Here is a 27325-nt window from a genome sequence, read left to right on the forward strand (position 1 = left end):
GGGGAAACATAAAAACAAAACAAAAAAAACTCGTTATTATTCAGTTGTATATCGACAATCAGAAGAAAGCAATAAAAGGCGCACAAATGACCATCGCCGGGTGCCTTTTGAACCTCAGGAGGCCCGTACATTGCCGACATTTCCTCATTTTACTTCCCTCACTATCAGCATTTCTCTTTCCATGACATGGAAATAAACGATGACAGATTGGCCGTGTTGGCTCACTTAAACGTGTGTATGCGTGTGTGTTGTGTTGAAATCCCCTCCTGTGAGCAATCATAATGGTGGGAAAGATCCATAAACCCTTGCTCTCAAATAGATTATTTTTGTTATTTTCAACGACGACAAGCGCTGGATTTATTCTATCAAATCTGGACGACGCCACGCTACGTAGCTCAAATCATCACAAGTGTGTCGCGCTGTAATAATAATAGAATTTATTTAATTAGAGGACAAAAACAATCAATAATAATGCCCTAGAAATGAATGCTGATCTATACAAGAGACACAATTCTACTTCACACACACCTCGCCTAGCTGGTGACAGTAAAGGGGGCATGATGGAAGATGTACTCTGACTTCTACTGCTGCTGAGCTGGGTGCCTTTTCACTCCCACACTTGTTAGCCAGAAAAGGAAAGTGACAACGGGGGCCGCTAAAGTGGATGATCTGTAGCTGAGGAGTTTTATAGGAGACATTTGTATGAACGGGTCTTCCTTAACAAACAAGTCTGTACAATGTGATTTCCTTCAACTCTGAAGTTTTCAATGGATATTTTGTGCCTTTGATTAGTTTCCATTTTCTAGAGATTTCCCTTAAATGGGCCTAAAATGGAAAAGCTAAAGAAAGACAAGTCCCATTAAAAATACTCTACATTTATCTAATGCAATTCTTTATGTTAAGATTTCAATTTGGACTGCTGGCTTTCAGTTTGATTATTATTATTATTATTTTTTTTTTAAATGTATCCACCAGATGGCCGTATAGTTTCCATTCAATGCATGCAGTAAAATATCACATTTTCCCGATTTTTATAAGCGTATGTCACCATTATGTTGGATAATGGTATGTCTGGCATGTCTTTCATGTAATTAATAACTTCAGGCTCTTCTCTTAGAAGTCCACATTCTCCATTGTAAACTAATAAAGATTTTTTTTTTTTAAATGTGCTTAAGAACAGTTTAACAATTTTTAGTGGACAAATTTTAGTAAATGATGGTGAATATTTAAACGGCCTCTTAAGGAGTAAATGCATTTTAAGGCATGGTGGGTAAAGCAGCAAATCTAATTGGTTAAACAATCTAACAAGATGCATTACTCACAAAAAGCTGGGAATATTTGTCTTTCGGGTGAAATTTCAGGATGAACCAAAATTGTAAAAAAATTTATATCCGAAAGCCCAACATCTTTATGTTAGGAGAGTATCTGTGGGGAAAACTAATTGTGAAACTTTACCCCGTGAACATAAACCAGTCATTCACACAATCGTATTTTCATATGGTCTCCTCCACAATGAACTCGATGGAGTGTTGCGGGGACTGCGTGGCGTCCATCATGGTGATCTCGCTGCCGTCCATGGTGATGGTGGGAATGGTGATGCCCTGCGCTCCAAGCATGGACGTGGGCAGGATGACCACCTGCGACGTCCCGTCCATGCCGCTCAGCTCCTCGGCAGGGATCATGACCGCCTCGCCGACCCCCTCGCCCGCCTGCAGCACGTAGATGGTTTGCATGCTGCCTTCGTCAACCTCCACCTGGGTGGTGGTCGTGGTGGTGGCCAGCGAGGACAGCACTTTGGCACCTTCCAGCACCTTCTGGACCTGTGCCGCCTCTGTGGCGCTGGCCACTTCCTCGGCAGCCTGAGCGGCCTGGTCACCGTGCTGCCGGATGTGCTTGTCCAGGTTGGAGCGGGAGCGGAAGGCGGCGGGGCAGTTGGGGCACGGGTAGGGCTTCTCGCCGCTGTGGGTGCGGGCGTGCTCGGTGAGGCGGGCCGCCACGCTGAAGCTCTTGCCGCAGATCCAGCAGCAGAAGGGCCGCACGCCACTGTGAATGCGCTCATGGTCCTGCAAATGGGGGAGCTGGCGAAAGCATTTGCCACAGGTGGTGCACTGGTGGAGGAAAATTAAACAAATGTTAAGAAACTGGACAAAACCATCAATATTCTACCGCTTCTGTTTCAGGTCCAGCTGACTTCTGCCGGGTGAAGCGGGATACACCCAGGACTGGATCCCAGCCAGTTGCAGGGCACATATAGACAAAGAATTATTTAGGGCTGTAAGCTCCCAAGTATTTTCAGAAAGTAGTATTCTACAGATTATCGCTTCAATTAATGCAGTATTAAAATTTTAACAAATTAATAAAATACATTTTACATTTAAAAGCTTTTGTTTAAAAAAAAAAGTAATTTTTACCTAAGCCACTACAAGAGTAGATGACCGTATCAGCTACGAACACATTTTTCTATATTTTTCAATATTTCTTATACAGTCCCCTCCAAAAGTATTGGAACTGCGAGGTCAATTCCTTTGTTTTTGTTGTATACTGAAGACATTTGGGTTTCAGATCAAAAAATGAAGAAGAAGAAGAAGAAGTGGCGAAAAGCAACGAAGAAGCGGTGTAAACCAACAAAGAAGAACGCGCACTATGACGTTCTTGGGCCACAAAAGTGTCTTAACTATGTTAAAATGAATGACCAGTCGCCTCAGTGCAACACTTGGAATAAGATGATATTGTGCAAATGAGCCTCTCCTTGAGCCATCACCTTATCGTGGTGGAGGGGTTTGTGTGTCCCAATGATCCTAGGAGCTAAGTTTTCTGGGGCTTCACGCCCCTGGTAGGGTCACCCATGGTAAACATTGCGTAGGTGAGGGAGCAGACAAAGCACGGTTCCAAAAACCCCTATGAAGAACAAAATATATGAATCTAGGTTTCCCTTGCCCGGACACGGGTCACCGGGACCCCCCTCTGGAGCCAGGCCTGGAGGTGGGGCTCAAAGGCGGTGGTGGCCGATGGCGGGGACTTTGGCAATCCGATTCCCGGCTACAGAAGCTGGCTCTAGGGACGTGGAATGTCACCTCACCGAACCTGTTGGTGGACACCAGCGGTGAGGGATGCCGTCAAGCTAAAGAAGCAGTCCTATCCGGCCTTTTTGGCCTGTGGGACTCCTGAGGCAGCTGATGGGTACCGGCTGGCCAACCGGAATGCGGCTTTGGTGGTCGCTGAGGCAAAAACCCAGGCGTGGGAGGAGTTCGGTGAGGCCATGGAGAACGACTTCCGGGCTGCTTCGAGGAAATTCTGGTCCACCATCCGGCGTCTCAGGAGGGGGAAGCAGTGCACCATTAAAACTCCGTATAGTGGGGATGGGGCACTGCTGACCTGTTCGGTCCCCGTACGACCAGACTCAGAGTTTGGTCCGCATTGCCAGCAGTAAGTCGGACTCGTTCCCGGTGAGGGCTGCCCTTTGTCCCCGATTCTGTTCATAACTTTTATGGACAGAATTTCTAGGCGCAGCTGAGGCATAGAGGGGGTCCAGTTTGGTGGCTTCAGGATTGCATCTCTGCTTTTTGCAGATGATGTGGTTCTGTTGGCTTCATCAAGCCGTGATCTCCAACTCTCACTGGAGTGGTTCACAGCCAAGTGTGATGAAAATCAGCACCTCCAAATCTGAGACCATGGTCCTCAGTCAGAAAAGGGTGGCGTGCCCTCTCTGGGTCGGGATGAGATCCTGCCCCAAGTGGAGGAGTTCAAGTATCTTGGGGTCTTGTTCACGAGTGAGGGAAGAATCGAACGGGAGCTCAACAGGCAGATCGGTACAGCGTCTGCAGTGATGCGGACTTTGTATCGATCCCTTGTGGTAAAGAAGGAGCTAAGCCGAAACTCTCGATTTACCGGTCGATCTACGTTCCTACCCTCACCTATGGTCACAAGCTGTGGGTCGTGACCGAAAGAACAAGATCGCAGATACAAGCGGCCAAAATTAGTTTCCTCCGCAGGGTGTTTGGGCTCTCCCTTAAAGATAGGGTGAGAAGCTCAGTCATCCGGGAGGGGCTCAGAGTAGAGCCGCTGCTCCTCCGCATTGAGAGGAGCCAGATGTTTAGGAGCGCATCTGTTTAGGATGCCTCCTGGACGCCTTGCAGGTGAGGTGTTCCAGGCACGTCCCACCGGGAGGACCCAGGACTCCCCGCTGGAGAGACTATGTCTCTCGGCTTGCCTGGGAACGCCTCGGGATCCCCTTGGAAGAGCTAGAGGAAGTGGCTGGGGAGAGGGAAGTCTGGGCTTCCCTCCTGAGGCTGCTGCCCCCGCATTACAATGAATTGGGACAAAATTCACATAAACGTCTCACAATATCACAAACACTAACTAACACTTGTGCCTCATCGGTTTGTAGGGAAAGAAATCAGCATTTTATAGCATTTGGTTCCATCCATTAAAAAATAAATAAATAAAATGAAAAAATCATTGGTGCCGTGTTAAGTTGCTTTTTGTGCCAAAATGCTGAGTTCCGGTGCGTACCCTTCAAAATAAAAGGCTTCAAGATTAAGATCAGGATTAAACTCTACCAAAATGATGGAAAGGCCAAAGTATGGAGAAAGAAAGGATCTGGTTATGATCTGAAACACACAAGCTCATCTGTGAAGTATGGTGGAGGTATTGTCATGGCTTGGGCTTCCATGGCTGCTTCTGGAACGGGCTCACTCGTTTCTACTGATGATGGGAGCAGCACAATGAATTCTGAAGTCTACAAAACCATTTTGTCTGGTAATTTACAGAAAAATTTATCCAAACTAATAGGGAGAAGCTTCATCATGCAACAAGACAATGACCCAAAACACACTGCCAACACAACAAAGGACTTCATCAGGGGGAAAAAGTGGAAGGTCTTAGACGGGCCAAGTCCATCACCGGACCTTAACCCAATAGAGCATGCATTTTACCTCCTGAAGAGGAGATTGAAAGGAGAACCCCCCAGAAACAAACAACAACTGAAAGAGGCTGCAGTAAAGGCCACGAAAAGCTTTTCAAATGAAGAATGCAACAGTCTGGTGAAGTCAATGGGTCGCAGGCTTGATGCAGTTATTGCAAGTAAGAGTTATGCCACCAAATAATAAATGTTCATTTTAAGTTAATTTAATAATGTCTGTTCCAATACTTTTGCTCACTTGAAAAGTGGGTGGCTTCAAACAAAAGGTGCGCCGTCCTGAGTTCTTTAACACATCTAGATGTAAATTCCATATTCATCTTTTGATCTAAAACCCAAATGTCTTCAGTATACAACAAAAACAAAGGAATTGACCTTGCCATTCCAATACTTTTGGAGGGGACTGTCTGTATGTGCCTCATTGATTTTAAAGAGGTGTCGTGCAGTTACATCTGCCTGTTTTTGACCCAAGTGTCAAAATTATACATACACCCACTAATATTTTTCAAGTTTCACCTCAATCAGATGTTTTTTTTGTCGTCATCAAAAATAATTATAGCAGAATTTGTACAGTTCAAATCAATTGGGTGCATCATGTTAAGGACCATGGAAATGGCTACAAAAGACTTTCCCAGCTTCCCAACAAATCCTATTTCATGCTGGCAAAGGGAAACTACCAAGATAGTCAACATGCACACTCCAAACAGTAAGCCCCTAAACTCGAAACCTCTGAATGTACGTGTGGCGGGCTAAACACATGCTCCACTGTGCTGCTAAACACCTCATTACAGCAGAAACTCAAGCAAGGAGATGCCAGTGCAAGTATCAAGTGTTAAAGGTGTTTTATAATGCTTTTTAGGAGGTGGGAAGTGCATAACTGCACACTTCACACTTTATTAGAGCACAACAACAATCTGCTGCTTGATCCGCTTTTGGTGATTTTTCATACTTTTATGAGTGACTACACAAAATCGCCGTGTCACTTTTGTGGCTTCTGTATTTCTTCTTTAACTTGGCTGGTAAAATCCTCAGCAAATACACTCGCTCTCAGTCAGCCCAAAGTATGCGTGACTTAAATTAATATTCAGCCCCACGACGGCTTGTGTGTTGCTTGTCCCATCAAACATCCATCTTTGAGGGCGGCCTGTGAGATGCTGCGACGCTGCCAACATTAAATCAATTTCCACAGCAGGGCGCAGGGTGGGTTGGTGGGCAAAGTTGATGTCACCAGCACGGCAAAGATGGAGGGTCGTCAGTGAGGGTGGGGTTGGCAGAACGGGGGGTTGAGATTCCCAGAATAGTAACAGACAGAGAGGGGACCTGACAGGCCCTAATTCAACCCGGTCATTAATCACAAGTACAGCGAGGGAGGAAACACCCGCAGGACACACACATATACGCTCTCACACACACACACACACACACATACGTGCAAATGGTCACGGTCCAAAAGTGGCAAGATGGCCACAGCAGGCAGCAACGTGTGACCGTGAATGCTACATTTCAATTTACGATGTAAGCAATGAACAACGGGGCGTCAAAAAGAATAGTGAAAGATGATTTGGTAATGATGGTGTAGCGGTACATTGGCCTGATTTTGGTGAAGGTAGCATGGGTTCAGTTCCCACTCAGTGACAGAATAAATGGCCTCTGTCTCTACATGTGCCCTGCGACCAGTCCAGGGTGTGTAGTCCACCATTCGCCCAAATTCAGCTTAGATAGAATCCAGCTCCCAGTGGCATTGAACAGGTTAGGTGGTATGGAGAATGGATGGATGGATTTTTGATGACTTACCTCGAAGGGCCTCTCGTCGGTGTGAGTCCTCATGTGGACCAGAAATGTGGAGTTGTAGGCAAAGCCCTTGAAGCAGATCTGACACTTGAAGCGGGCTCGGCTCTTGGTCTTGGCCATCTTGCCTTGGCAGTGGGCAAGCACGTGCTCCTCCAGGGCCCTGTTGGAGATGAAACGGCGGCGGCAAGGCCTCACCGGGCATTTGAGCGGAGTCTGGCCGGTGTGCGACAGTCGGTGGAGGTCCAGGCCCTCCTGGGTCATACAGCGGTGGCCACACAGGTCGCACTCAATCTGAAGGAAATGTGTTTTACTTTTCGCAATTTGCAATAACATATACTATACTACAGAAATACAGCAGAACAACTTATTTTCAACCCTTCCATGGCTTAACCACATTTTGGCTGGATTACTGTAATACATTTTACTTTGGAGTCCAGTCCTCCCTCAAACGTCTCCCAGTTGTTTCAAAACGCTGCTGGTCATTTTGTAACTGGACCATGTAAGAGGGAGCACATAACTCCTAATCTGGCCTCCCTCCACTGACTGCTTGTGCACTTTCGAGTTCATTTTGAGATTCTTCCTTTGTTTTCAAATCGCGAAATTGTCTCGCCCTGCTTTACCTTTCTGAGTGACTCCATTACGACACTCCTGCCCGGTGCCTCAGTTTGGCTGACCAGCTGCTCCTGAAGGTACCAAAGTCTAAGGGGAAGCTCAGAGAATATGGCTTTTTTTGTCGCTGATCCCAAACTATTGAATTATTGTGGAGGAAATAATTATTTGATGCCTCACTTATTTTGTAAGTTCACCCACTGACAAAGACATGAGCAGACAATAATTTTTTTTAATTTTTGTAGGTGTATGTTAACAGTGACAGACAGAATATCTACGTAAAAGAAAATCCAGAAAATCACATTTAAAAAACGATAATGTATTTGCATTTCATTGAGTGAATAAGGATTTGATCCCCTACCAACAATAAAGAATTCTGGCTCCCACAGAAGAAAGCACATTAAGGTCAAGGAGTGGCCTAGCCACTCTCCAGACCTAAATCCCATAGAAAATCTGTGGCGGGAGCTGAAGCCACAAGCTACGAAGACACAGCTTCGAAACCTTAAGGATTTGCAAAGAGAAGTGGTCTAAAATGCCTCCCGAGATGTGTACAAACCAGGTGATCAACTACAAGAAACGTCTGACCTTTGGACTGGCCAACAAGGGGTTCTCCACCAAGTAATGTTTTGACAGGGGGTCAAATACTTATTTCCCTCAATAAATTGCCAAATAATTTTAATATTTTCTTTTATGTGATTTTCTAGATTTGTTTTGATATTCTGTCACTCCCTGTTAAAATACACCTACCATTAAAAATTTAAACGTTCCTGTCTTCATCAGTGGGTAAACTTACGAAATCAGTGAGGGATCAAATTATTATTTCCTCCACTGTACCTCCCAATGCACATCAGACAAGCCTTCATTGTCCATTTTTAAAACCTATCTTAAACCCATTTCTATTCCTTGGTGTTCAAAACGGCATGAGACTTAAACCCTTATTTTTTCTCTTTTAATGTTTTTATTGCTATTACCTTTGTCATTTCACTCTCTGTAAATTATGTTCAATTCTCTTATGCTGTATTTTAGACACAGTTAAGAACGTTATGGTTGTGGGGGTTTTGTGATGCCACCCACAAGTGTATAGTGACGGCAAAGGGGAACAGTATAATGACCACCATAGAACGTGAAGTGTGGTGATGACCATAGAATGGGAAATGAAGCTTATTATGATTCATTAACGTGTCTTGGCTACTCAGTACAATATAGTGACAACTAGTTGATAATTATTAAAGGTAAGAAAAAAAATATCAGCTGCATTTAGTCTTTATGTGAAGAGACTCTTCTGTTAACACAACAGTTAAGAATGTTACAACGTGCAAATGCATGACGTTGATTTGCCTTCAGCAAGCCTTCCTCTTAACTTCCTTGAATTTTACACGTATGGCACACGTCAAAGGGTGGTTAATTTGGTATTAGTTGATCCATAATGCAGGTAACTTATTTTTATACTTGTATGACTGACAGAATGTTACTTAAAACACTGCCTGTATAGTTAAAAGTTGTATTTCTAACTTAGGGGTAAAAAAAACATTCTGAAATGCTCACCTGTCCAGTGGAGCGACCTCGGCCTTGTCCGCGCCCACGTCCAGTGTTCCTCTCCTCCTCAGATCCAGTGCAGCGCTGCTGGTGGATGTCCAGCACGGTCTCGTTAATGAACTGGGCGGAGCAATGGGGACAGACGACGGGTTCCTTATCTGAGACGGGGTAAAAAGATTGGCTTTATACTGAGAGAGGCGGTGGGACACGCGGGAAGCATGCTAACATATATGTTAGGTTGATGAAAGACTCCAAATTACCCATAGGTGTGAATGTGATAGTAAATGGTGGTTTTTCTATACTGTGTGCCCTGAGATTGGCATGCGACTAGTCCTTGGTGTACTCCGCCTCTTGCCCAAAGTCAGCTGGGTTAGGCTCCAGCTCACCCGCGACTAATGAGGACAAGCGCTGAAGAAAATCGATGAATGGGTGGTCACACACGCAAGTACAAGTGCTGTTCATTAGTACCGATTTGTAAAACACTAACTGGGCCACATGTGAGCGAAACCAGTGACCTCTTGCTTAAATTCACTGAGAGTGATATTTTACTCCATTTTAACAGCGTTGCAGTAATCACCTCCTGTTTAAGTTTCAGGAAACGTACAGATTTCATCTAGGAGCATTTAATAAGCAATGACAGTATCATTGACTTCTCCGGTGAGAAAAGGTCGCATTGGCTCATCAACACTTTTCCACTTCACTCACTATTAAATTAAGAGTGTTTGCGACTCCCAGTCCCCCGCCCCCACCCAAAAAAAAGGTCCAGCCAGAATAACAATCACTGGGAAGTATCTTTCACAGCTAAACATGAAAACATTTGTCAGTTTTACAGCACAAGAATGAAAATACAGGAGTTGTTGTTTACGACATAGTTCCATTCTTACGGCGGTTGTTAGGGTTGGGCATCGTTTCAATTTGAACGGGTTCTTTATAACCAGTATCAATATCAAACCTATAAACTAAAAGGCAATGTTAATGGAACTAACCCAATTGACTTAAGATGCATTAATTAAGGTTTCAGCTAAAAGTTAAATATAGCATTGTTAAAATAGTTATTTGGGACTGTTTTATCACATCAAATGGTTTATATGTGGAGGTTTTAACTTGACTTCCTGTTTTAAACTTGTAGCCTTTTATTTTGAAGGCTACACACCGGAAGTCAGCATTTTGGCACGAAAAGTAACTTCACATGACACCGGTGGATTATTTATTGTTTTAATGAACGGAACCAAATACTATAAAAAACGATTCCTTTCCCTACCTGCCGATGAGGCACGAGGTTAGGGTTTGTGGTACAGTGACACGTTTATGTTAATTTTGTCCCAATTCATTGTGATGTAAAGTTGCTACGTTGAAGTTTTAGCTCAATGTTAAGCTTTTTTTCCCCTGTGATTGGCTCTTACGTTGGTTTGAAGACTAAAATAAATGCTAAAAACCATCAGTGCAAAAGTGCAACCAACCGATTACCTTGTTAGCTGCCTCAATGTTGGCATAGACGTATTTTATTGTCTCACTCACCCAACTGACTGAGAGTTGACCTCACTGAAGCTCCGCGCAGTGTAGGCTGAGGCTCAGAGCGGGAGGGAGCACGTCAGACTTCTACACATCATGAAAGCCTCCTTTGCACAATATAATCTTATTCCAAGTGTTGCACTGAGGCGACTGGTCATTAATTTTAACAAAGTTAAGACACACTTTTGTTCGCCGCCGCCGTTGGGCACAAGCACGTCTTCGTGCGCGTTGTTCTTCGTTGGTTTTCGCCGCTTCTTCATTGGCTTTCGCCACTTCTTCGGGGTCAGCGGACCGTAGGCATCGAGACTGGGAACCGAAATTTGTAAATTTGAACGTTTCCGGCAGAAAGGGACCATTAATCCCAGTTCCAATCAGTTATCAATTCTCGATGCCCAACCCTAGAAGTTGTAAACGTAGTGCATCACTAACCTACACTAATGCAGCAGTAAACAGTCAAAATTACAGTAAATAACTATGAAAAACAGTTGTAGGCTGAATATAAAACAAATGTAAAAGTCAGTACGGCGGTAACTGATTGTGCCTTCTAATGCCGCGTGACAATGTATTCTTACGGGCTTCACAAACAAGTTTGCAAGCCTTTCGTAACCTTGAAACAGTCGTAAACTGAGGACCTCCTGTAATGTGAAGAACATTGAGTTAAATAAGAAAAATAAAATTCCTCTCCCCTCTCTTGTCGCCCTCGCCCACCCTTGCTCATTACTAGGGTTGGGCGTCGTTTGGGCGGTTCCGGTTCCTTGTTTCGGTTCCGGGCGGTCCTCAGTTCCTGTTCTTTTGGGGGGCGTGGGCTGGGGAAGTTTGCGTGGTTTGGATGGGGGGGGGGGGGGGTGTCTTGGCGGCCCGCGCCGTGGACTGGGGTGGGCATTTGCCTCAGGGTTCTTTGTGGCCAGTATCAGTGTCGGACCTGTGGGCTGGGGGGTGGTGTGTGTTGGGTGGCCCGGTTGACTTGGTATTCATTGATTGGTGTTGGATGTAGTGTTGCTGAGGTGGTTGTTTGCGACTGTTTCATCGCGTCGGGTGATTTGTGTCTGCAGGTTTTGTCTTGGCGGGTGCGCGCCGGGGCTCGGCATTTTGGCGCTGGTGATTTTTTTGATGAATGGAACCGGTTGCTGCTGAGCGCTGGTTCCTATCCTGATTTTCACCGGTGGGCCGCGGGGTTGGTGTTTGTGGTGCTGTGGGATGATGTTTGTGTGGGTTTTATCCCGGTTCATTCTGGTGTGGGGTTGCTGCGGTGGGGTTTTGGGTCGGTGTTGAGCATTTTTCTCTGTTGACGGTGCTTGCGTTGGTTTGGGGTCTGGAGTGCACCGGCTGTTTGCCTTGTTGGCTGTCTCGGTGTTGGCATGGAGGTGTTCGGTGGTTTTGCTCGCCTGTTTGACTGGGGTTGGCTTGGCTGGGGCTCGGGGCGTGTTGGCCACTGCGCGTCGGGGGGGCCTCCTTTGTGGGGTATGGTCTTGTTCCGGGTGTTGCGCTGGGGCAACTGGTCACTGATTTTGGCGGGGGGTTGAGGTGCGCTTTTGTCCGCCGCCACCGCCGTTGGGCGCATCTTCGTGCGTGTTCTTCTTATGTGGTTTTCACCGTTTCTTCTTATAGGTGGGTGGACTGTGGGTGTCAGGGCTGGGGTGGGGGGGGGGGGGGGGTGTTTGGGTTTGGGCGGTTCCGGGGGTGCCAGGGGCGCTGGTCCCGGTTCCGGTCGGTTCTCGATGCCCGACTCTACTCAGTATCAGAATCATCATTATTTTGGCAGGTATGTCCAAAAAAACACACAAGGAATTTGTCTACGATAGTTGGTGCCCGTGCCTCTTCCCTTGGGACTGGTCGGGGCGCTTCGGTCAGGCTCGGGTGGTCGGTGGTATCCCCCTGGTTGGGTCTCCCCCTGGTTGGGTCTCGCTGACTTTTCTGGTTCTCTTGGGGTTAGTTATTGCATGTCCTCACTGAGTATATCACCCCACCATAGAAATTTAGACTGGGGCAATTTTCGAAACATTAGCAGCCTACCTAAATTGTGCCATTTTTTTTTTGTTTTAACTTCCCTCGAAAAACCGACCAAGTGCCAGCTAGCAACAAAATGTTCATAAGTTCGGGCACTCATAAGTCAATGTATCACAGTACTTGCATGAAATGTGGTTGTTAAAGTCAGAATTGCAGTAAAATATATTTCCCCAACTAACTTCAAGTTGGGTGGCATGGTGGACGACTGGTTAGCACATCTGCCTCACAGTTCTGAGGACCAGAGTTCAAATCCTGTGTGGGTTTTCTCTGGTTTCCTCCCAAATCCCAAAAACATGCATGGTAGGTTAAATTTTAATTAAATGTGAGTGTGAATGATTGTTTGTTTATATGTGCCCTGCAATTGGCTGGCGACCAGTTCAGGGTGTATCCCATCTCTCGCCATAAGATAGCCAGGATAGGCTCCAGCACACCCGTGACCCTAGTGAGGATAAACAGCACAGAAAAATGGATGAATGGATGGATGGATATTTAAGTTCCCCATTAAGTGCCAACCTTCAGTTTAGTAAATTCCTGGTTTATTCCCATTTATTCTTATAAGTACCTATGGGAAATTTTGCAACCTTAAATATAGAATAAAATAATAACTAAGTACAGCAGAAATGGATCGTTGCCTTCTTGTGCCATATGACCGCATATTCCTGTGATTGGACTTCTGACACACCAGTGATGGCAATTTCTGCTTGAAAAACACAAGTCTCTATTGATCAACTCATCAATAAATCAGTTGCTGTCCTGGGTCTCTTTGGGCAACCCGAAGCAACCCGCTGATGGGATGAAAATCTGTCTGAGGAAGAAGGAAGAAAAAACGCTGACACTGATGGTTCAATCAGCAAGTTGACAGGTCATCAAGCCAACAGCTCGCAATCTGCTAACCAGCTGTACTTTCTACCTCAGTAGAGACAACCAGTCCACTGCTTCCCCTTGGAAACCAACCAATTAAACCTTTAATAAGGACAATCTCACCCTATGGCCCTGGACTTATCAATGGATCAATCTCTTCAATCATCTCTCTCAGAGGAACGCCGTACCCCTGACCTCTCCCTCATACAGACTCGTCAACCTTAACTAATGAGCCCCCATCCAGCCCACCCCCCTCATCCCCCCACGCCTGTGATTAAGTTGAAGTGTCAGCATGTTGACCCAATTCATTTACCTCCACCTTTCCAGTTCCATTCTACTTGAGACGCAGATCAATGTAAAGTCATTGACCTAATGCATTGGCGCACCAATGGTCGTATGGGCGTAATGGATATTTGGGAATAAACAAGATTGGCCACCCGGGTGGGCTTGATGGGGGAAGTCGTGCTAATAAGAACATATTTAATTGCCTTCCATTACCGTGTAAGAGATTTTTCATTACGCGCTCATCCGTCATATTTTAGTCCCCACCGGAAACACAAAATGATTCCCGGGGAAGACAATTCAAGAAAAAGGCACACAAAAGAGATTTCACGTGCGACACAAAGCATTTTGTTCCCGCTGACAATACAAAGTGCGTGGGTGAACGGTTCCCACATGGGGGCTCTGACCTTGATGGGTGAGCGAGTGCAGGTCGAGGTCTTTCCTGCGGCTGAACGCCTCTCCGCAATCAGGGCAGGGGAACGGGTTGCTGGTGTGGAGAAGTCTGATGATAAAGAAAAAATTGGCATTAGATATACATCTCAGCTTTTGAAATAGAATAATTGTCGAACGGGTTGCTGGTGTGAAGAAGTCTGATGATAAAGAAAACATTGGAATTAGATATTTACAGTGGGGCAAAAAAGTATTTAGTCAGGCACCAATTGTGATGAGAGGAGAGAGGCCTGTAATTTTCATCAAAGGTATACCTCACCTATATGAGACAAAATGAGAAAAAAATATATATATAAAATTCAGAAAATCACTCTGATTTTTTAAAGACTTTATTAGCAAGTTTTGGTGGAAAATGAGTATTTGGTCAATAACAAAAGTTCATCTCAATACTTTGTTATATACCCTCTGTTGGCAATGACAGAGGTCAAATGTTTTCTGTAAGTGTTCACAAGGTTTTCACACACTGTTGCTGGTATTTTGGCCCATTCCTCCATGCAGATCTTCTTTAGAGCAGTGATGTTTTGGGGCTGTCGCTGGGCAACTCAGACTTTCAACTCCCTCCCAAGATTTTCTATGGGGTTGAGATCTGGAGACTGGCTAGGACACTGCAGGACCTTGAAATGCTTCTTACAAAGCCACTCCTTCATTGCCCGGGCGGTGTGTTTGGGATCATTGCCATGGTGAAAGACCCAGCCACGTTTCAATGCCCTTGCTGATGGTAGGAGGTTTTAACTCAAAATCTCACGATACATGGCTGCATTCATTCTTTCCTTTACACGGATCAGTCGTCCTGGTCCCTTTGCAGAAAACAGCCCGAAAGCAGGTTGTTTCCACCCCCATGCTTCACAGTAGGTGAAGTGCTTGTTTGTTGGTGACCAAATACATATTTTACCGAGGAATTTACCAATCAATTCATTAAAAATCATACAATGTGATTTCCTGTATTATTTCCCCCCATTCTGTCTCTCACAGTTGAAGTGTACCTATGATGAAAATTACAGGACTCTCTCGTCTTTTTAAGGGGCAGGGGGAGACTTGCATAATTGGTGGCTGACTAAATACTTTATTGCCCCGGTGTATCTCGGTTTTTAAAATATCTGAATAAAAAGGCAACTGACTCACAAAAATTGGTGCTTGAACTGGCTCTTTGCAGCTCCTCAGCACTACACTGGAGTAAGAAGAATCCCCTAATATTTGCGGTTCGGCATGCTCAGATTTTTGTGAGGAATCTATCCTGTGTTGTTCACTATTTCTGTGCTCAGTGTAAAGCCATGTTTGACATACAAATATTACTTAGGCACCATCTTACGGCATATTGGTATATTGAGGTGACTGGAAGAGCTTCATTTAGTCAGACCATAGCCTTGTCTAATAGAAAACAAAATGTGCTTTTCCGCCATCTTGTGGCATCTATAGCAATAACAACCCAGTTTGGGTGGGTGAGTTACTTTCAAAATTTTGCTATTTGCAGCCAGGTTCCGGTTCCAATCCACAGCGAAAAGCGGCGTTCACTGTGACCTCAATATTCCAGGGACAGCTGAGGTCACCCTCAAAGAATGACCGGTTAACCACTTGAATCGCCAAATGTGCTGTAATGAGGCAATGACATATGTACAGTGACATTACAAAATACAAACAATGACTTATTAAAAGTATGGAGGCAAAAACAACAGTCTAGTACGAGAGGTGTCAATGGATGTAGTCTCTTAAGAGGAGGGCAAAAATCTTAGAGGATGGAGAAGCTTGTGAGCATCTCCAGTAGTTATAACCCTTTTCGCACAAAGTATTATAGTTTGGTGATTTTTTTATTATTATTATTATTTGCCTTTACAATGTAAAGGGTCCCAAAATAGTAGACTCTTTCCTGTACATTGAACAGGGCCAACTGGATCCATCCGTTTATTTTCAATAGCCCTTTTCCTCATTAGGGATGCGGGTATATAAAGAAACAACCACTCACCTCACTTTCATACCTATGGAAATTTTAGAGTCATCAATGAACCTAACTTGCATATTTTCTGGAATATGGGAGAAAGCTGAAGTAGCTGGAGAAACATGCAACCGGAGTAGAGATTTGGACCCCGAACCTCATAACTGTGAGGCATTCGTACTAAGCACTAAGACAAGCCGCCCCCCAACTGGATCGGAGACTGTAAATTAAAACAGTTTCGAGGTGTCTTAGAGCACACTTCTCACAGTCTCCAAAGAGTCTTGTTCAGATCAGTTAGTTTTGAGTGATCCATCCTATCTCATGTAAATGAGATACTCCGTTCAACAAAAAAAGACTTCTTGGCTCTTTCCAATATTAGGTTTAGATGATATCATTCTAATTTATTTCCTCCAATGGCACCAAATGGAATTGGATAGTCAGATAGAAATAAGATCTCGATGATACAGTTTGTGAATAACAAGCAGATAATGATAGGAAAATGTATATGATACATGTGTCGACCTAAAGACACCCATGGTAAATCAAAACTATAGTGAAAGCATAGTCTGTAATAGTGAATTCAGATATCAGTATATTATACTGGTATAGCATTATTTTAAAATGATGATATGCATTTTTGTAATCATGATTTTTTAGGAAAATGTTACTTAAGTTGCGGCACGGTGGGCGACTGGTTAGCACATCTGCTTCACAGTTCTGAGGAGCGGGGTTCAATCCCCGGTCCCGCCTGTGTGGAGTTTGCATGTTCTCCCCGTGCCTGCGTGGGTTTTCTCCGGGCACTCCGGTTTCCTCACACATCCCAAAAACATGCATGGTAGGTTAACTGAAGACTCTAAATTGTCCGTAGCTGTGAACGTAAGTGCGAACAGTTGTTTGCTTATATGTGCGCTGTGATTGGCTGGTGACCAGTTCAGGGTGTTCCCCGCCTCTTGCCCAGAGTCAGCTGGGAGAGGCTCCAGCACCCCCACGACCCCAGTAAGGATAAACGGTATGGGAAATGGATGGATGGATGTTACTTCAATTTAAAAAGGCTTTACAATAATTTCCTGAAATTGTAATATTTTTCAGCAGCTAGAATTACTGTTTCCAATTCCGGCCGTTAAATAAGGGCAGCGCTATTGGATATGATTGGATATGAGCATTGACATGCAGTGTACATCCAGCCTTAAATAGGTGTTTTAAGTACAATTGACTTAATCAGACTAAATTTGGATTTCTACGCTACTGTGTTTATATAATAAAAAAGCTACAGGGGTGACTCAATCAGCCATTTCACCTCATAGTCACAAACAAAACAAAAAAACAGACGGACACGGTGTACATTGCTTTCACTGTCCTGTCCTGTGTCCTCTTAATTCGTTTGGCCTGTCTGTCAATCATACGTGACTAAAACTCAAGGACATACAAGGTATCTGGGCACGGCATGTTCGTAAAGCTTCAAGGTCCCGCGACACGGCTCGCCTTCTACACAGCTAGCAAAGGGCATTTATCTAAATCCCATCCTGTGTTAATGAGATGCATTTAACTGGGTTGTAGAGGCTGAATGTTTTCCCTGAGGTTAGAATAGATAGTTGTTTCACATACCAATACAAAATAATTATTTCTGGGAAAGAAAAAAAAAAAGGAAACTCGTTACTTGTGATGGTTGAGCTGTTCCTCTGTGTGGAAGTGTGAAGGGCAGAGGGGGCATGAGAAGAGACCATCTCCACCATCACTGTCTGCAACACATATCTGCAGCCAAGGACAAAGTAAAGGACAATGTAAAAGAAAAAAAGACTAGTAAGAAAGGTCTTGAAAACCCCAGTACTCTTTCTTCAGCCTTCGTCGCAATAGTCATTCACCATTCATGTGCTACAAGTACTTATAGAATGTCACAGTAACTAAAGAAAAATGACAATTTTAAATGTCTCACAAAAGAGCAAGAAAAGTCAACTCTCTGAGCGCCCCTTGTTGTCTTCACGAAGTCAAAATAAAATGTAAAATATGCAGCACACTTATTTTGAAAATGGTGCTTCTAACTTGATGTGCGCACACAAAAGCAATAACTTGTGTCTCCAGGGTTGGCAACTTAGAGACTGTCGCTATATTTAGCGCCTTTCCCGACCACTCTTATCCCTATTTTTGTTTTGTTTTGTTTTTCTCCCAAAAAAGAAACAATGCCTACAGTGGTCCTCATGTTGGTGACATGACATTCCCTGCACAGTGGCGTGGAGAGGGGATTTTATCTTGGTAAGGATTTTTAAATCCCAACTAAGAATAGACTATATGAGTTAGTGGTTTGTGCTCATAATGTCAAAAGACTAGAAATACAGACAAAATGATGCACACTGTAGACATGTTTTTTTTTGTAAATGTTGATTATATAGTGATGTAATTTAAAATGTAGATATGCAATTTTAGTGACTCCCTATCGGTTTAACATTTTTCTTATAACAAAATGCAGCACAAGTAGCAGCTTATTAAAACCATGCAATTTAGTCTTTCAGAGTAACACTTTAAATGTATATAGAATACTATTTAGGTTAGCATGTTGGCGTGGCCCAAAACAACCCTTTCCACTTTCTCACATGGCCCCTTTGGAAAATTAATTGCCCCCAAGTAAGTCTCCCCCCTAGTGTAATGTGTTGCGACATACTAAAGCGCTATACAGTAAATGCAGGAGTGTAACTGTTTCCCTGTGTCTTCTTTAAAATGTATCATACATGAAGTATGTAACACTGGGCTCCTCTGTGTGTGTGTTGTTTGAATGTTTATTTACTGTAACATCGGTGCTAATCGATGCTGGTCATTTATTATTTACATCTGATTCATTGTATTACAATACAGCACACCAACATCACAGGACCTGCGATGTGACTATTGCGCAGTGCACACACGTACGTCACAATGACGACACTCAAACAATATATCATGGAGGCCTAGATGTAATTAGTGATGCACCAAAACTTCAGCTGCCAAAGTTTTTGCCTAAAAATAGCATTTTTGGTTTGGGACCGAAATACCTTTTTCATCGAAAACAAAACTACTAAAATAATATGTCATATGCATAACATGTCAGATGTTGAACAGTGACGGCCGACACGTGTGTACACTTCAAAGTAAAGAATCATTTACTATCAACAAACAATGCCCTATACAGCACTGCTAAATGTCCAGTTGAAATTACTGGGAGGTCAGTTTATTACACATACCCGACACTCACGGTTTGATAATGGTAAACTTATATAGCGCTTTATCTACACCATCACAGTGCCCAAAAGCCTCACATTCACACATTCATACACCAATGAGTGAGCGACTGCTGCCATGCAAGGCGTTGCCGGGCCCACTGGGAGCAAATTAGGGGTCAGTGTCTTGCCCAAGGGCACTTTGACATGCGGACAGTCATAGATTTGAACTAGTGACCCTTCGCTCACTTGACAACCCGCTCTACCTACTGAGCCACAGCTGCCCTAGTGGCATACTGATCATAAATCAATCAAAATAAAATAACCATAAATGCATACGGTAACATAAACACACATTAATAATAAAGACAAACATCTTTTTTACTACAATAATTGAAATTTGCACGTCGTGATTAATTATGTAAACTACGTGGCTTTTCCGTCATCATGGTAGCGGCCCAAACGCAGCATCCTAATTGTAGCCCAACCTCACTGCCTTCTGCTGTTCGGGTAAAGGGAATGCTTTTTGCATGCCATTTTGCACCGCCCCAGCTACCTACGAGCAAAAGCTAACGCGGCTAAATATGATGCCGAGCCGAGGAGGTGAACGTGGGTCTCTCATCCGTTGTCAGCACAGTCTAAGTCACTAATCATCGCCTCCACAAGTATCATTATAACAAAGGACAGGCGGAGGATAAGACGAGACAGGCGGGACCACCATGCAAATTGCTAAGCTATCACATGAAGTTGCAAACACCAAAAGAAGTGATTGGGTGGTACAGTGCACTTGTCACATTGGTCTGGCCAGAACCGCATTATAGCGGCGATTATCCAACTTTGAAGAGCAAAATAGCAGGCAAATTAGTACACGTTTATAGAGGAAAATACAGTAATATACAATGCTCGACAGACATAATAGGGACCAGAAACTGGAAATGAACAAGTACATCACCACTGCTACGCCACTTGAGAAAAATGAACCTATAATTTAAAGGTACATTAATATAATTTCAACAGCAATAATGGATAAAGGAAATACAAAAAGAGCATGCAAGAGCATTTGGCTGCAAATGTGTCTGCCATTCCAAGGTTGATGTAATAAATACTATAAAATAAATATTGAAGCCATATTTCATTAAAAACTACGAGTAATGATTATGTTGTGTAACAGAACCGTATGCAGAATTTTTTTATCCTATTACATAATATACTGCAAAAACTGTGCCGCGGTAATGTTCTTGAGATTTTAAAAAAATATGGAAATTCAGACAAATTGCTATGGAAGACAATTTCTATAGGTTGGCAGCTCTGCAGTTATAACCATGAATGCAATTTTACTAATAATTGGCATAGTTTTATAATTAATAAATAGCTGGTTTGATTTATTTTTATGTTGTTTAACGTGAAGCGCTCTGTGCTGCATTTTTTGTATGAAAAATGCTTACAAATAAACTTTTCAGCTTTCGGTTTTCAGCATTGGGTTCCTCACTTTTGGTTTTCCTTTTTCGGTCAAGAATTTTCGTTTCCGTGCATCACTAGCTGTAATAGCGGTGGGAGAAGTGAGTTAGAATGAGAAAACTATTATTTAGTTTGTTTGTTTTTAAACAAAGGCAAAAATGCTAGAAACATTACAGGTTTGCGTTTTAAGAGGCAAATGTTCGTTATTTATTTATTTATTTTTTAAAGGTAAATGGTACAAACGGTACAGGTTTGCATTGTGTTAAAGGGGCAAATACAGTAGTGATACCTTGACTTACGAGTTTAATTTTTCTGTGACGAAGCTCTTCACTAAATTAACTCATACATCAATTTTCCCCATTGAAATGCCATTTCAGCCCCTCCAAAAAAAATACTGCAACTGTTATGTTTTTAAGAAAGAAAAACATTTTGTATTTGTGTGTTTGACTGTTTGTCCCGTTCAGAAAGTTCACCGGCGACCTTTTTTTCCCCCCCCCACTATACTCAAGCGGCTCTATATTTGAAGCTCTCTCGTAACTAAACTTTTAGCTCACAACACGAAGTCTACCCTTGTACTGGAAACGGTGCCAGTTTTGTGTATTGCTAAACACGCAAATACTAGAAATGGTACATATTTGCATTCTGTGAAAGGGGCAAATGGCAGAAAAGGGTACCGGTCTGCGCCCACGCTTGCGGCGGGGCTGATCCGAGGTGTGAATGAGCTGGTGCCTCTTCAGGGTGGCGGCTTGCGTGAAGTCTTTGCCGCACACGTCACAGGAGAAGGGCCTGTTTCCGCTGTGACTCATGGTGTGACGCAGCAGGCTCTGCGAGTTCGTGAAGGACTTTGAACACACCTGCACAACAACAAAGCAATATGTCACTGTTATATTAGTACAGTTTAATAGTGTAGTAACAGATTTTGATGGACACCTTGCAGGTGAAGAGCTTTTCTCCAGTGTGGCTGTAGACGTGCGTGCGGAGGAAGACGCGCCGGGTGAAGGTTTTGCCGCAGTAGGGACAAACGTGGGGCAGAGCTGTGCGGGACCAGTCCTGCAGCAGCTTGGCAGGTGGAGGGAGGTTTGCGGTGTCAACGGTCACTCCGCCCTCTGATTCCTCTTTAGCGCCTGAATCCTTGTTTCCTAAAGAGAGAAACTAAGTTGATGCCGTGCAACATTTTTAGCCACCGGGGAAGTACTGTCCATTTCAGCAAGGTACACTACACACATAGGGATCCTGTGTCTGAGATGCACAAAAATTAGTAGGGACGCATAAAACATGGTCAATCTGACGCACAGACGCACAGCATTGCTCACCTACACGTGTGTGTGTGTGTGTATATTGCTGAAGTGCTACAGCAAATCATTATCCACTAAAAGTACAAGTCCTGTCTTGGTGCTAGTCAATTCGAGGCAGAAGAGAGCAGGTTATCGTTCCATAAATACAAAGTACACTTTTTTGCGGACTCGAACATTTTTCATTGTTGTGCAGGGTTTCCCACATATACATTTATCTGTGGCAGGCCGCCACTAATACATTTTGCCGCTTTATGTTCGTCCTCGCTGTGAATGTAGCGTGTCATTAGACACCGGTCAGTAGGTGGCGGTATGCACCGCCTCCGTCAAGACGTGCAGCTTGGTGTGCCGAAGACAACGCTCAAAACGAAGCGAGGGATACGAACAGACGAAGGTAAACAAGTAACACGATCACCCAAAAATAAATAAAAAATACATTAAAAAATACATTAAAAAAAACTTGGTACAAATGTCACCAAATAAGTCCAGAAGTTTGAACAGGGCGAATTTATGTTATATTATGCTGTCTCTCTGTTAATGTAGCTAGAAGCTAAACACATGCATAGACAGTAACATGCACTATGTTCGTATTGGATGAAGCGGTTCTACTCGTTAGGTGACGCGAATGACGTCTCATTCACACAAATGAATATTGACAATTATTTCAAGGGATTCACGAAAAAGCCATGTCCTGTGGACACACGCCAACATGCTGTAGAGTCTTGCTAGTTCGGAAGCAACAGGTATAGTATCAAAGTCACAAGTCATTTTTGTATTGTGACATCACTAGGTCAGGCCGACAATCGTAAATATTAAACCGGTTCAATATGAATGCAAATCTTTTGTGTGCAATTAACACTTGAGCTTGACCGAGCAACGGACTCAAAGGTGTGCCTAAGTATTGTTGAAAAACTATTTTTAATTTGACTAGTCGGTGATCTACAGTCCACGAAAATACAAATACAATCCCTACAAAGCAATTAGGGAGGAGTGAATGAGTGAATAATTCCAAACACTGCATAAATCTAATTCTGGACCAAAGAAGATCCTGTAGTGGGGTTGTACTCTTGAAATGGAAATTCCTTGTCATTTGTAGGGTCTCTTAGTTTTTAAACAGCAGTTAAAATTCCGTATGTGTGCAGTCCACTTTACCTTTGCTGATGATCCTGAATGTCGGCCTGCTCCTCTTTGGGGCCGGTGCATCTGACTCCTTCGCGGCACCGGGCGAAGAGAGCGGACGCTTTGAGCTCTGCGCTTCCTCCAGAGAGGATGCGATCTCGTCGGCAATCTCAACTTCATCTATGGGCCCGCACTCGAGAACACGGTGCTGCCTGCGATGGTATAGGTACTGGGTTGTATTCATGAAGGTCTCAGAGCAGTAGGAGCACGTGTGGAGCGGCTTGTGCAGGTTGTGCTGTGCTTTGCGATGTGCGACCAGCACAGTGGCTTCGTTGAAGCTGGCGCCACACTGGATGCACAAGAAGAGCTCGGCCGGCTGTGCAGAGGCGGACGGAGCACCGTCTGGCTCCTGTCCGTCCGCCGTACTGCTATGCGCATACGTTTTCTCCGATGTGCCACTCGCCACTGTGGCGCTTCCCTCGCCTTTCTGCCGGTGTTGCTTGCGGTGGTAGAGGAAGAGAGTGGTGTTAAGGAAGCTCTCGCCGCACACGGTGCAGTGGTGTAGGGCCTCTTCGAAGCCATGCGTCTTGCGGTGGGCCACCAGTTCAGAGACAAGGCCGAAGCAGGAGCCGCAGTCCACGCACAGCAGCACTGGATCAGGCTTGGGCTTCTTGATTGCCCCTCGCCTCCTGGGAGACGACTCTTCCTGCGCAGACGACAACGTGATCACTTCAGTTGTAATTTGATCAGAACCGTGGCCTGAAGAAGTTTCGCCGACTTGCTGCTCCTCCTCCTCGACTCCTGAGCCATCCACTTGGTCAGGTTTGTCACTCACGTCACCCTCGGTGACAGGCTGAGGATCTTCGGGATGCAAACTGGATTGCGGCTCAACGTCCGACCCACCCTCGAGGACAGCCTTCAGACAGGCGCCTCCTTTGCGGTGATTTTGCCATAGGTCCAGGCTCTTAAAGAGCTCATCACAGTCCCCGCACTGGTAGAGGATTCGGGGTTGGTCCAGCAACTGAGCTTCACTGAGATCAACCTCCTGTGCCACGATCTCCCTCTGCTGCACGACATTATCAACAGGCAGTTGGAGCAGTGGCTCCAATTCCACTTTAATCTGGGGGACTATAGTCTCCTGCGTTAGCTGTGGCTGCAGACACACACGGACGAGGGGGGAAGAAAATACATCAGATTATTCCTAAACGATCTTTTTAGTTGCAAAATAAAAATAGAACACAACAGAACTTTGTCACTGTTACAACAACCATGAAAACCAGTTCAATTCCAGACCTACTCGCAAGGTGAAAGTCTGCAATAGAGAGACCATATAAGAGACAATATAATTTTTTAAAACATATTTAAAGGTCCCAAGCCATCAAAAGAATTTATTATTTTCTGTTTTATGCATAACATAAGTCATAATGAGTTTGTGACATAGTTTAGGTTTGACATCTATGCAGTTTGTCGATTGAATGCAAAAGGCAATAAACGGCATAAGGCTTAAATAAAGAGCAGATTTGAAATTGCCAAGGTTGTGACATAGTCTACAAAGTACCTGCCCACTTTGTGGTTGGTACGCACCCAACCACCTCAGCTGAACGGTAACACAGCATTTCCAGACTTAAGCGAGTGAGTCTTGAGCCATACCAATACAGTCTCGACATATTGTTTTATTACAATACTTAACTATATTCATAATTCCTTTGTTTACAGTGAATAACGTAAATAAGTTTGCATTCATTGTTGCCAGCGTTAAACGTCACTCGCAGGTTCAATTCAAAGGAATGAGAGCGGATGACTAGCATAACCTCAAAATATCCTGCTCTTATTTTCACCCACTTTAGTGGGCCAACAATCCAATGCTTGGTGAATTGTGCTTCACAATGGTAGTGAGATATTGAAGGATCCAAACATGACATCGCCATGGAAGCTTGACTGCCACAAGCCACAACACGCCGTGATATCGCCAAAGAGACCATTCAGAGCAAAGCTGCTTTCCATGTTTGAAATAAGAATAACAGCAACCCGACCAGAGCAAAGCTTAGTTACATATCAAATATTAATGAGAAATCTGATCCTCTCAATTGCCAGGCATAAAAGACTAACTAGAATTGCTTGAAAAGGGGCATTCCGGGCAGTTCATACCAGACTAGCTTGTAAACCTGATAAAAGGACTTCAAAGATTATAAAAAGGATTTTTTTTAAATGGGATGTCCCCTTTAGACCCATTAAAAACACATTTAAACGTATTCGTAGTGATGCACCGAACTTTCGGCCACCAAAGATTTTCCAAAAGACAAAAGGCCGAAAGACTTTTGGCGCCAGAGGAATACTGCTGAAACCAGACGCGCTTTGCCGCCAACAACGAGGTGACGTGTTCCGTGGGCGTCTCAGTCTCACCGTTTAGCAGCGACCATCAAAATATGTCTAAAATTAGGTCTGTGTGATAATAAAATGATAATGATGCATAGCTCAAAATCACTTTTTCTTAATAAACATGAAATGCGGTCAATAACTTTGAAAAAGCATGAAAAAGGTGACCCCAAAAAAACATTGGGGGGGAACTGGGGGGGATCCCCTGGGACACCGCAGAGAAATGTTTTTATTTTAACATAAATTAAGCAATCTGGAAGAGGTGGGCGGCACGGTGTCGACTGGTTAGAGCGTCTGCCTCACAGTTCTGAGGTCCGGGTTTCAATCCCCGGCCCCGCCTGTGTGGAGCTTGCATGTTCTCCCCGTGCCTCCGTGGGTTTTCTCCGGGGACCCCGGTTTCCTCCCACATCCCAAAAACATGCATGGTAGGTTAATTTAAAACTCTAAATTGCCCGTAGGTGTGAATGTGAATGCGAATGGTTGTTTGTTTGTATGTGCCCTGCGATTGGCTGGCAACCAGTTCAGGGTGTACCCCGCCTCCTGCCCGATGATAGATGGCATAGGCTCCAGCACGCCCGCGACCCTAGTGAGGAGAAGCAGCTCAGAAAATGGATGGATGGAAGAGGTGGCACCTGGTGGGTGTGGGTGTCTGGGTGTGAGCTGTGGCTGACAGCAGCTTCAGCTTGAGTGTGCACAATGTATTTTACTGTTTTCCTGCCATTCAATAAATGCTTGAAAAGTGCATCAGTGACTCTCCTTTCCCACATCCGTGCAAAAATAAATGACATAGAGGGAGCCATGAACCATGAACCGCAATATAGTCTCTTAAATTCTTTTTAATGTCACTGTGTTCCTGTTTACAGAAAACAATCAGTTTATTTTGCATTTTGTTCCTGTACTGTCCCCAATGTAACTTGAACTCTTAACTTTAAACCAAGGTGATATTGTAAAAACCTTGATTTTTGGTGTACCATTACAACACTAGTATTTATATACTTCAGTGATTTAACCATTATAATTGACCCCCTGAGGGCAACCATCATTACAATGATGCCCATGATGAAAACAATTTTTACATCCCTGCTCTACAGCCCTCCTGCCTCACTACTGTTGTGGAAGCAATATATAAATGTCACTTATTTGTGGGCTGCTTGTTTTATGTTTGGATTCCTACATTTAGCAGTAACATTATACACCGACACAGTCCTACTTTTGGGGCATATTTTCCTAAATCTGGGGAGGGGGTTGAATTGGACACTTTGTGGATGGATTCTCAATAATAACATTACATGATATTCTGAACAAAACGCGTAATACTAAATGGAATGCTGATGTTAGAGTATTCATAACATTCAAGTGTGTTGCTGAGCTTCTCCACAGAACACTACAAACGTAAATCCTGTGCGGAATAAAATCCATCCGCACCGCTTATCCTCACTAGGGTCCCGCGTATGCTGGAGCCTATCCCAGCTAACTGGGGGCAGGAGGCAGGGTACACCCTGAACTGGTTGAAAGCCAATAAACAAAAAAACAAAAAAAACATTTGCACTCACATTCATACCTACGGACAATTTAGGGTCTTCAATTAACCTACCGTGCATCTTTTTGGGATGTGGGAGGAAACCGGAGTACCCGGTGAAAACCTACGCATGGAGAACATGCAAACTCCACAAAGGCGAGGCCACATTTAAACCCGGGTCCTCAGAACTGTGAGGCAGATGTGCTAACCAGTCGGCCGCCGTGCCGCCTGCGGAATAAAATGTATAATTTTATTAGTATCATAACCCATAATGGTAGTTCTCCACTTGCTACAATACAGCTCCCTTGCTGAGATTTAAATGTTTACATGCAATAAGCATCAATGTAAACGCTCTCTTTAGCCACTAAAGACATTAACAGCTATTGTTATGTGGCAACATCACTTAACAAAACCAATTATGGCCAATTGATTGGGGCTGTAGTGTTAGGTCAAAGCGTAAGGGGCTGAACGGCTCCA

At 44.1% G+C, this 27325-nt stretch overlaps 1 protein-coding gene across 2 annotated transcripts in view; it reads right to left on the reverse strand.

The window, feature by feature from the left end:
• Positions 1–414: 414 nt before the first annotated feature.
• znf574 (zinc finger protein 574) overlaps positions 415–27325 on the reverse strand; it is a 41576-nt gene continuing 14665 nt past the window's right edge. For both annotated transcript variants that reach the window (XM_061776085.1, XM_061776086.1), the window contains 8 exons: positions 22987–24106; positions 21473–21681; positions 21217–21396; positions 17554–17648; positions 13924–14018; positions 8864–9012; positions 6713–7000; positions 415–2108 (listed from right to left, as the gene is read on the reverse strand). In XM_061776085.1, coding sequence (XP_061632069.1) covers positions 1494–2108; positions 6713–7000; positions 8864–9012; positions 13924–14018; positions 17554–17648; positions 21217–21396; positions 21473–21681; positions 22987–24106 — 2751 coding nt within the window. In that variant the 3' untranslated portion in view covers positions 415–1493. The remainder of the gene's footprint in view (positions 2109–6712; positions 7001–8863; positions 9013–13923; positions 14019–17553; positions 17649–21216; positions 21397–21472; positions 21682–22986; positions 24107–27325) is intronic.

This window comes from Phyllopteryx taeniolatus, chromosome 6 (genome assembly GCF_024500385.1).
Source record: "Phyllopteryx taeniolatus isolate TA_2022b chromosome 6, UOR_Ptae_1.2, whole genome shotgun sequence".
NCBI lineage: Eukaryota > Metazoa > Chordata > Actinopteri > Syngnathiformes > Syngnathidae > Phyllopteryx > Phyllopteryx taeniolatus.